The following is an 11,631-nucleotide window of genomic DNA, read 5'->3' on the forward strand; positions in this document are numbered from 1 at the left end:
TTCCACTTGTCTGTGGTCTATGGTAGTAATAGTGCTGTCCATAGGAGAAAATTTTGGGATTCTATGGTTAAGCATCTGCGCTCTTTGTAGGGGCTTGGGTCTCCATGGGGGATTTCAATATCATTAGAGATGCTCAGGAGAAAATTAGCAACACTCCACCTGACTTGAATGACATTACTGAGTTTAATTCTTGTCTTGAGAGGTGTGGTCTTGATGATTTGCCTGGTAATGGATGTGAGTTCACCTGGTTTAATAAGCATGAGTTGCCTACTAGAGTCTACTCCAAGCTGGATAGAGTCCTCACAAATGCTGACTGGCTTCTATCCTTTACCCAGACCTATGCTAGTTTCCCTGCTCCCACTGTTTCTGATCACAGTCCTGCCTTGTTGTATTTCTCTGGGGATCCTCCTCCTAAAAAGCAGTTTAAGTTCCTTAACTGCTGGATTGATCACCCTGATTATAAAAATAGGGTCTCTGTTGCTTGGTCTCAAAAGGTGGTTGGGAATTCAATGCATATGCTAATGGCTAAACTCAAGAATGTTAAGAATGCTTTAAGGGATTTGCACTTTGCTCACTTCTCTGGTATTGAACAAAGGTTGGAGGAGAAGAGATCTGAACTTAGTGGTTGTTTTGATGACTTGAGAAAGGATCCACTTTCTGAGACTCTTATTAATAGAGAAAAGTGTGTTTCTAAGGAGTTTTGGAGCCTCAAGGAAGCTGAAGCTCAGATTCTTATGCAGAGGGCTAAGCTGCATGATATTAAATACAATGATGTTGGTTCTTCCTATTTCTTTGCTAAAATCAAGGAAAGACAACAGAGTCAATTCATTCATGAGATCCAAGATACTCTTGGGAATACTTATAGTGGATTGCAGCCTGTGGGAGAAGCCTTTGTTGACTACTACAAGCAATTGTTAGGCACTGATGCTCCTGTACTTGACCTGGATCCTGTTATTATTGCTAATGGCCCTTGCTTGGATTCCATTGATCAAGCTGCTCTTATGGCTCCTGTCACCAGGACTGAAATTAAACTTGCTCTTTTTTCAATTAAGTCCAATAAGAGCCCTGACATTGATGGGTTTTCTGCTGGGTTCTTTAAGTCTGTATGGGACATTATTGAGGATGATTTTTGTGTAGCTGTGGAAGACTTCTTCAGGACTGGGTTTATGCCTAAGCAGGCAAATGTCACTGTCATTTCTTTAATTCCCAAGAAGAAGTATGTCCAAACAGTGAAGGATTTTTGCCCTATCTCTTATTGCTCCATTATTTACAAGACTATAAGTAAGATTGTGACTAAAAGACTGAAGACTGTCATGGCTAAGCTGGTGGGCATTGAGCAAGCTGCTTTTGTTCCTGGAAGAAGTTTACATGAGAATGTTATGCTCACACAAAGCCTGATTAAAGGTTATTCTAGGAAGAATCTAACACCTAGATGTTTACTCAAAGTTGATATCAGCAAAGCTTTTGATTCCATGCAATGGGTCTTCATCAGGAACATGTTACATGCTTTGCAGTTCCCTGACCTCTTTATCAGATGGATTATGGGGTGTGTAACAGGGTCTTGGTTTACTCTTAAAATTAATGGTGATCACTGTGGTTTCTTTAAGGGCAGAAGTGGTGTTAGGCAGGGAGACCCCCTATCTCCTCTCCTTTTTGTCTTAGGTATGGAAATCTTGTCTCGAGCTCTTAGGGTTATGTGTAATGATAAGCAGGTCTCCTACCACCCAAAGTGTGCCAAATTGAAGCTTACCCATCTTATTTTTGCGGATGATCAGATGGTCTTTACCAGGGGGGATAGGCCTTCCATTAAGAAGGTTACTGATATTCTTAAACTATTCTCTAGCTGGTCTGGACTTCAGGCTAATTTTGACAAAACTGAGGTGTATTTTGGAGGAGTCAATGCCTTGTTGAAGCAGCAGATATTGTCTGACATTGGTTTAGCTGAGGGCCACTTTCCTTTTAGATACTTGGGCCTTCCCTTAAATCCTGCTCGGCTTACTAGTAGCATGTATGAGGGTCTGGTCATGAGGATCCAAAATCTGGTCCAAAGTTGTGCTTCAAAATTTCTATCCTATGCTGGAAAGCTTCAGGTGCTGAACTCAGTGGTTTTTGGCCTCTGCAATTTTTGGTGTGGCAGCTTAGTTCTTCCTAAGGCAATATGCAATGCTATCACCACTTACTGTAGGCAGCTGTTTTGGGGTTACTCTGAGGGAAATAGGAGAGTCATTTTCAAGAACTGGCAGAGTATTTGCTTCCCTTGGGTTGAGGGGGGGTTTCCAACTGAAAGCTATCATGGCCTGGAATCAGGCAAATATGCTTAAATGGCTTTGGCATCTGGACAGAGGGACTGGCTCTGTGTGGTCTTCCTGGGTGTCTAAGTACTATCTTGTTCAATGTTCTATTTGGGATCTTACTGTTCAGGAGTATTACTCTGAAAGTCTTAGAGGGGTCATCCTTACCAAAGACATGATTATCCAACGTTTGGGGGGGGGGGGGGGGGTGCAGGAAGCCAAGAGTGCTTTACATGGTTGCCTTGATCATGGTAAGTTCTCTGTAGGAAAGGCCTATGATTTGATACGGCCAAGGCTTCCTACTCAAATCTGCTATAGGGCTGTCCAATGCTGTCTGCTCTTACCCCGTTATAAGGTCATCCTCCAGTTGGCAGTTCAGAGGAAGCTTGCAACCACTGATATGCTCATTCAGAGAGGTGTGCACTTGGTCAGTAGATGTCCCTTGTGTAAATGCAAAACTGAAAGCACAAGACATCTTTTTTTCAAATGTGCATATTCATATCAGGTTCTGTCTTTGGTACTGGAACGTGTCCAGATGCCTATTCCAACTGGTGATTTGCATAGTCTTCTAGTGTGGGCTCATAGGCGAAAGCCAAGGAAATACTGGAAGAATAGGTGGATTGGGTGTAGCATTGCTACTGCCGTATACTGCCTCTGGAAAGAAAGGAATGCTCGTGTTTTTGCTGGCCAGGAGAGGAGTATGGAGCTCCTTGTTCGGGAAATTCATTACCTGGTAGGTCTGATTCTCCTGCATCGGGCTCGGGTGGATGAGGAAACCATGATGTCTGGGCTAATTAGCCATTAGTAGTGTATGAAACTTGCTTTTTAGTGGATATTGTTTGTAAGGAAAACTCATGTATATTTACCCTGATATATATGAGAAATAACTTTCTTGCAAAAAAAAATAAAATAATAATAATAATAATAATAATAATAATAATAATAATAATAATAATAATAATAATAATAATAATAATAATAATAATAATAATAATGCAAACTTTTACATACCATTTCTCATTTTCCCATATTTATGTTTATATGAAACTTCATAATAATGAAAAATGGATGCTCAAAAATCATGGACTTGATCTTTATTTATACCTATATTAAATTTGATAATAATGAAAAAATAATATTTAATAGCCATAAAACACATCCTCAATTGTTTACATATTTTTTATGGAAGGCAAAATATGTAAGCAAAAAAATTCTTATCTCTATCGTTAGTAGAATGGTATGTGTCACCGATATTATTAACTATTTTTTTTTATTTTTTTATTGGAAGTTTCATTGGGTTATGAAGTGTTCATCACATTTTCAATTTCGCGTATGTGTTTGTTTTTTTCTCATTTAGGTGTTATCAAGATTATTTATTGTGTTAAGCTCTTCCAAGGTTAATATACTTACATCTCTACGATTTGATTATCATTCCCTCTTTTTTTCATTACTAAAGATGAAACTAAGTTAATAACGATAATATTGCATAAAACAAATTCCACTATTATTGTGTTACTTTTTTTTAATAGGTATGATTTTAACATGTTTATTACAAAAATTTGCATATGAAATAGTAGCTAGTTTGCAAAATTAGAAGATCTAAGTTAGCATAACACGTTTAAAAGTAGTAATGATACACGAGTTTTGGAAATAGTCTTATAGAATAACAAGACTTTCGATATACTTTTTATATTAAAATTCCATTAAAATAGTAGTGTTAGGAATTGCACATGTTGGCCATGTTCGAGCTATTCAGAGAGTTTTACTTATACAAATGAACTTTAAAACAATATTAGAGAATCTTACTTTTTTACTTAATAATTAAATAAATATAATAATAAGATAAGAAATTGTTTTACCTTCAAATTTGTACTAACACCAACTGTTTATTTTTATATATAGTATATAAACGTTGGATTCTGGCCGGAAATTGAACTCTATAGGCAATTGTAAAAGTTTATTTAGGTATTAAACTTCTAACAAAATTATAGTACTAACTGTTACGACTTTTTTTTTAACTAAATCAATCTGCATTTATATATTAATCTGCTCATTTTCCAATCTATATTTTCGCTCACCGTCCTAACTTAAAATATTATGTTCAATGAGGAAGATAACTACATATACATAATACATGTGGTAGTAACTTTATTAGATAGCTAGAGACTAATTTTTGTTGTAATAGATGACAATCTCCCTATTCTTTTGCACTGAAACTCTTAAAATCAGTTTCCTTTACGTTTTATATAAGTTAAGTTCAAATTAGTCAGTATCTTACATGTTAAGTTCATGATTACCAGCTCTTAGTAAAGTAAAAGTAAATATTAGATATTTCGAACGATTTGCCAAAATGGGGTTTTCTCGCAAAGTAATCAACAAAATAGGTAGCTTTTCAAAGTTATTACCCAAAATGGGTCCACGTCATCCCGAACCTAGCTTCGTATTCAAGTCGCTCCGGCGGAAAGCGACCTTATACAAAGTGACAATTTATGCTAACCAAACCTGAGGAAGTCATTTTAAGGTAAGTCGCTCTCCCGGTGAGCGACTTGACTTCAAGTCGCCTTCCCCCAAAGCGACTTTGTAGTCCAGTAGCAAGTTTTTTTGGCCAAAATTTTTCTTCTCACCCAGAGTAAAGTCGCTCAGTGAGCGGGCGACTTGAGCTCAAGTCGTCTTCCCCATAGCGACTTTGCACAGTCCCGAATGATGTTTTTTTTGGCAGCTATTTTGATCTTCTCCTCAGACAAAAGTCGCTTTGGGAACGAGCGTTTTGCCCTATAGTCGTCACCCCACTGAGCGACTTGAAGCTATTTACATAACAAGCAAAGAAACAAACGTTCTTGCCCGGAATTGTTCTCCATATTCTTGTTCTCATTCTTTGACAACCAAGGAAATTATCCTCATCAAGAACAATAATGCACAAAACAAGACCAAAGGAAAGTTTTGAAAATAACTTAAATATTACACCCAAACCAAATTGTTTTAACATTTGATACAAACGAAAGTAGCTTAAACATTACACAAACTAAATTGTTTTAACATTTGATACAAACAAAAGGAGCTTAAATATTATACAAACCAAAGTGTTTTGCTTAACTAGAAACATGAAACTACACTACTATCTTCTAACTTGGCGGCGACTCCTCTTTGATCTCCTTGGTTGAGACGATGATCCTTCTTCATTTTCGTCTTCTTGGATTGGAGTTAGATGAGTAATTTGCTCCACTTGTGTTGTAGCATGAGGTGGACTTGGGTGAGGAATGTTTTGTGGTTGGATGAGATGTCCAAAATGTGCACTTTCCAAACAATGAAGAGATGTATTTTGCATGTCAAGTAGCAAATTTCTATAGCTAGCATCCATTGCATGAAGAGATGTATTGTTCATGTAGTCGGTCACTTGATGGTAGATATATGAATGACCACCCGCAAGAGTGTCCAAGTCAGCTGCACTAGGAGTGTAGTGATGCTCATGGAGGTATTTGTCAGTCAAGATCCGATTTTGAGGACTAACAATCCGACGAGTGTGCTCCCGATACCATACCATGTATGGATCATGGTGTGACATGAAACCACTATAAGGAATTCCTCCACCCAACATTTTTTCCTTCCTATTATCCCACTCATTCACATAAATGGAGTACTCAGTTGCATAGTCCCTTGTCTTGCCTCGTTTATCAGTTTTATGAAGTAAAGGCTCGGTGTTACAATTGGGAGGTATTGTTTGATGCCATCCAAATTGCCTAACAACCCTATTAGGTATGTGCATCTCAATAATCTCGAAGCATATCAAAGGGGCTTCAACAACCCACTCCTCCTCATCCTCATGGCAAATATCGGGAAGATATTGTAAGGTCTCTTGTGTATAAGGTTGCCAAGTGAATTGTGTTTCCGTCAATTTATCAAACATATCCCTATATGTCACAAGACCAAGCCTATGATCTTTATACTTACGATCCACCCTCAACCATTTACACCCTAAGGGATCCTTTCCCGCTACCATTTGGGAGCCTAGAGGATAGACTTCTCCCTCATTCTCTACAAAATGTGACCTAACAATTTGGGGACGACCTACAACAACACGTTCCCAAGCCCATAACTGAAGGAGAACAATTGGCCCAGATATTTCACTCTTCCCTCTTTTAGAAGCACCACACAAGTTTCTATATAAACAAGATAGTGCAGCAGAGCCCCAACTATACTCATCAATTTCATCTAAATTAGCCAACAAAGGTAAGAAAAGGATACAAACCTCATTACCGCTTTTATCGGGAAAGATGATTGTCCCGATCAAATAGAGAATATAGGCACGAACATGCTTATAGAGCCTATCATCGTCAGCATCTTGTGGTAAACCGGAGAAATTACCACTTAACCATGTCAATTTCAAACCCAAGCCTTTTAACTCAGTTGATGATGGCCTTAATCCCAATAGTTCCTCACACAAAGCGGGCCAATGGTGATCACTCCTACCGGTCACCGCCTTACCACTTACCCGTAAACCAAATAAAACATTCACATCTTGTAAAGTCACGGTTGCTTCACCAATAGGAAAGTGAAAAGTGTGAGTCTCCTCCCTCCACCTCTCAACCAATGCGGTAATCAAATCCGGATCAACATACAAAAAACAAAACCGATGAACTCCGTAAAATTGAGTATCTTTGATAAAAGCTCGAACCCTAGGATGAACATAAAACTCATCTTTTGCTTTCAAGTGTACCCTACATTTCAACGGACCATGATCCTGCAATAGACATAGTAAGGTAAGAAATAAAATAATTAGTAAAAACATATAAAAAGAATAAAATAATTTAAAGTGTCACTTTTATAATTTAAAAAGAATAAAATAATTAGTAAAAACATATAAAAAAAGTAACTTACCACCCCATTCCATATAGATTCACTTCGGTGGCCCGCTTGTAATGTAAGAAGTTCGGGGTTAAGTGGACCCGGATCCATGAGACCTGCAACACAAATAAAGGTAAGTCTATCATGATTTAATAAGCAACAAATAATTAATTAATAAATAAAAAGAATAAATAATTTACCCGGAAGAACCAACAATTTCACGATTTTTAAGAGGACATCCACGCTTGTTGTGTCCTTTTTTACGACATAGGGTGCATGTATTTTTTGTTTTCGTTTGACCCTCGTCCATCTCATTACGAATCCTTTTGGACTTTGGCCGACCATGTCCCCTCTTCAATGACATGTCTGGTAATACATGCTCCCCAACCCAATTAGGCCAATGACGTTCATCAGGAACCGGATGAAAGTTTGGCTTGTAAGAACCCAAATATTCCCCACAAGTAAAATACGGGTCAATAAATTGGTCCGTCGTTAGATTGTAGGTTCTACAAATCGCAGCTAAACAACATGAGAACATGGGAAATGGTAGATCGAAACTTGTTGCAAGTACAAGTTCTTTTAGACAAGTTAACAGTATGTCTATGTCCACCCTTTCCTGCTGTCCTTTGACCTCTCCCAGTTTTAACTTGGTAGACTCCGGTCTCTGAATTAAAGGGTTCAACCTTATGATGGGCTGCTTTTTCAAAATTGTTTTCAACATACTTGGTGACTACGGGTGAAAACTTCAAACCCTCCATTATTCTAGCCTTAGCAAATTCACGCCTTTGGACAAAGTAAGAATTTACTCTAAAGAATGTGACTTTGACAAGAGCAGTGATAGGCAAGAAACGAGCTCCCTTTAGCACATTATTAAAAACCTCAGCCAAATTGGTTGTCTTGATTCCATATCTAAGGGCACCACCATGACACATTGACCACTTTGATAAAGGTAATGTATCTAAGTCTGCCCTTGCTTGTACATTCAGTTCATTGATCTTTGCTAAACCAGTATTAAACTTGATGGATTGATGCTGAAAAGCTGTCTAACTAAACAAGTCTTTCAACGCCCTATTTTTGAACTTTGAATTGATGTTGGATGCATGGTGTCTTATACAAAACCTATGATATGCAAATGGTTCCTCCCACCCAGTCCCATTTTCATTCATGGCTTTCATGATGCCCTTATGCCTATCAGATATTACACAAAGCCCAGTACGTTGTGTAACCAAACATCTAATACATGCCAAAAACCATGACCATGTATCGGTAGTCTCCTTTTCAACTATAGCAAATGCAAGAGGATATAGTTGATCATTGGCATCAACTCCCATGGCAATCATAAGCACCCCTTTGTATTTGCCATACAAATGAGTCCCATCAATTGTAATTATAGGGCGACAATGAGGGAATCCCTTGATTGATGCTCCAAAAGCCCAAAATACCCGGCCAAATATCACAACATTTGGATCATCGGTTGGATAATTTACAAATTGAACAACAGTACCGGGATTAGCTTCCTTCAGAGCTTCAAAAAATCGAGGAAGCAACTGGTATGATAACTCCCAATCACCAAATATGTCGGCAAGAGCTTTTTGTTTAGCTTTCCATGCCTTCATATAAGTGATCTTGTAGTTATATTTATCAATTATTATTTCAATAATTGCATTTACCGTCAACCCCGATCTGCCTCCACAATATTCCTAATGGCATTACTAATAAAAGTTCTTCGCAAGTTTCGGTGGTCTATAGGCATGATGTCTCCTACACATGATGTCTCATGACCACCATTGTATCTCACAATAGTAAATGCATCGGAAACCAATTTTTTTGGGTGGCTCTTAATGTCCAACTACATGATGTAGGTCTCCTCCCACATTTGTATGTCACAGTGTGAGGCTTTGACTCATGAACTTTGAAACTTTGATTCACCCTCAAATTATACGATGTAATTGCTTCCGTCAAAGAACTCTTATTAGGAAATGTTTGACCAACACAAAACTCTCCCCTAACATCAAATGGGACAATATTTTTCCAATTAGCCCAATTATTCCCTTGTATTTCATCAAATTTAGAAATACTATTGAATTCGGATTTGGAGCAAAGTGGAAGACACATGATCAATGTCCTCATCATCCTCATCACTAGCATTCTCTAGTCTTAAATCAACATCAACCTCAACTTCATCCCCTTCAATATTACCGTCCCCTACCTCTACTCCAATATTATTTGTTAACAATGACACATACCGATCATCACTCTCTATACCTTGTACATTATGCGTTGGTGACATAAAATTATTTAACATCCTAGTAAAAGACACATCGGGTACTACATTTACATTACTCACTTGAGGTTGTTGAATTGGTATCAACTCAACATAAATGTCCATAGATCCCGCCTTTGAATGACATATACTAGCCCACATCGCTTGTAAAGAACGGTCATTGTTGAGAGAAACAACCTTAAAACATCCAAGACTAGGAAACTTCATTTTCAACACTAATTTATACTTACTACTATCAACACCAATGGTTGTGTATACCTCATTGTGTAGATCATTGAAGCTCATATTACTATTAGCAAAAATAAAAGACTCATTTCCACCTACATAGCTAACACACCCATCTCCTTCAACTATTTCACCATTCCAATAACACAATAAGGGAAAATGACTCCTCTCCATAGCTATAACTAAAAAAAATCGAACTACAACACTAACAACCACCCAAATTCAACACAAACATGAAATATATGGAATAATAATCAAAAACTAGAGTAAATAGCTACTCTAATCAAGTACTAATTAAGAAAATAAGTAAACTAATACCTTCAATATGTTTCGAATTTGCCCAAGAAATACCCAAATATTTGCTTGATATGGCTTAGAGAGTAGTAAATTGTGTTTTAATCAAACCAATTGACTGATTTAGAGTAGATTTTGGAGGAAAAATCGAAGAGATGTGCGATTTAGGGTTTTGATTTGGTAATTTTTTTTTTTTCGATTATGAATACGGTAAAGGGAAGGAAAGAGATGTGCGATATAGGGAAAGAGTTAAGTCGCTCTCCCGGTGAGCGACTTGACCTTTTCTCCAGCTTCGCAAAACCCGAGCCTACGTGGACCCATTTTCGACAATAACTTTGAAAACGCACCCATTTTGTTTATTACTTTGTTAAAAAAGCCCATTTTAGAAAAAAATTCAGATATTTCACTCTTTTTTTCTTACTAAATTCAGAAATGGAATAATTAAGTTAAGATAACCAAGTGGATATTAACAACAAGATAAAATGGGACGGATGGAGTTATGAAGTGAATGAAGTTAAAATGGAGGTAACAAGAAAACTTTATGCACCTAACAAATTATGCAACTCGCTCGCTAAACCTGATACAATGGGGAATTGGGGATACTGTACATGAGTAATATGGACGAAATTGGTACAAGACGGTATATAGAGTCGGATTGGTATAAGACTTATTTGAAAATAATTATACTCGACTTATTCTCTATTTATGTTTGGTTAAAAGAATTAAATTGGTAAAGAATCATTTAGGACAAGGTCATTTATCGAATAACGGTTAAGATGGATTGGGATTAGTGAAGTTAATATTGAAATTTACATCTCACTGTTGCTCCTCTAAAACGTCTTTGACAATTGCTCCTTTATCTTATTCGTAGTAAAGTTAATAATAAAATTTACACGTCATAAGTTGTTACTTGCGATTTTAAACTATTTTTATTCGTAACGTGCGGTTTTAGGACGGGTCGATTAAAATCAATCAAAATAATGTTAAATGAGTATCAACAAAAGTTTTTAATGTCAGATCATCTTTCACATATCCAACGCCAAAATTATGCAAAATGGTCTACCCAAAAGAACGATCAACACCATGCTGTTCTTTGTAGGGTAAAAATTATCACACAAATTGACCAAAATATAAGTATATATCTATAAAACTATATTAAAAGGGTAACCTTAAAAGGCCACGTAGAGAAAGCCACATTGGCGAAGAAAAAGCCACGCGTGCATTACGAATGCCACATCTATAAATCTATATAATCTATCTATACTATATAGTTAAAAGGCAACTTAATACATTTAATTTTTTGCCATGTAGGATTATCATAATTAAATTCTATTAATTTATATTGTTAATATTTAGGCTACTTTAATAAATTTATCAAAATTCATTATAAGGTTTTGTAATATTTTTTTGCGTGGAAACCATAAGATCATGATTTAAATTATAAAAATAAATTAAGAATTTAGTCTCATCATTTAAATCATTCAATTTGTCATCTAACTCCTCCTTAACCATAAATATAGTAGCTAAAAGGTCTTATATAGTAAATAAAAAATCTAATAATTTGGATTACAAAGCTACTAATATCTACAAATTTATAAATATAATTAAAAGGAAAACCAAAATATCTATCATCATCAATATGTCATATTTTAACTATATAGTTAAAAGGCTACTTAATACATTTAATTTTTTGCC

At 36.5% G+C, this 11,631-nt stretch overlaps 2 protein-coding genes across 3 annotated transcripts; both read right to left on the reverse strand.

Moving 5' to 3' along the window:
• Nucleotides 1-5,128: 5,128 nt before the first annotated feature.
• Nucleotides 5,129-10,131, reverse strand: LOC141647253 (serine/threonine-protein phosphatase 7 long form homolog). 2 transcript variants are annotated; one of them, XM_074455376.1, is made up of 3 exons: nt 9,961-10,131; nt 7,167-7,249; nt 5,129-7,029 (listed from the first exon to the last, which is right to left on the reverse strand). In XM_074455376.1, the coding sequence occupies exons 2-3, from the start codon at nt 7,242-7,244 to the stop codon at nt 5,407-5,409; spliced, it is 1,701 nt and encodes a 566-aa protein (XP_074311477.1). In that variant the 5' UTR covers nt 7,245-7,249; nt 9,961-10,131; the 3' UTR covers nt 5,129-5,406. The 2 variants fall into 2 exon arrangements, with proteins under 2 accessions (XP_074311477.1, XP_074311476.1); XM_074455375.1 differs by lacking the exon at nt 9,961-10,131 and adding an exon at nt 7,334-7,635.
• LOC141648705 (uncharacterized) lies at nt 7,640-8,749 on the reverse strand. The gene is made up of 2 exons (XM_074457426.1): nt 8,248-8,749; nt 7,640-8,133 (listed from the first exon to the last, which is right to left on the reverse strand). Exons 1-2 carry the CDS (start codon nt 8,747-8,749, stop codon nt 7,640-7,642), a joined length of 996 nt encoding a protein of 331 aa, XP_074313527.1.
• Nucleotides 10,132-11,631: the final 1,500 nt, after the last annotated feature.

The sequence above is a fragment of the Silene latifolia genome, chromosome 3, assembly GCF_048544455.1.
Source record: "Silene latifolia isolate original U9 population chromosome 3, ASM4854445v1, whole genome shotgun sequence".
Lineage (NCBI taxonomy): Eukaryota > Viridiplantae > Streptophyta > Magnoliopsida > Caryophyllales > Caryophyllaceae > Silene > Silene latifolia.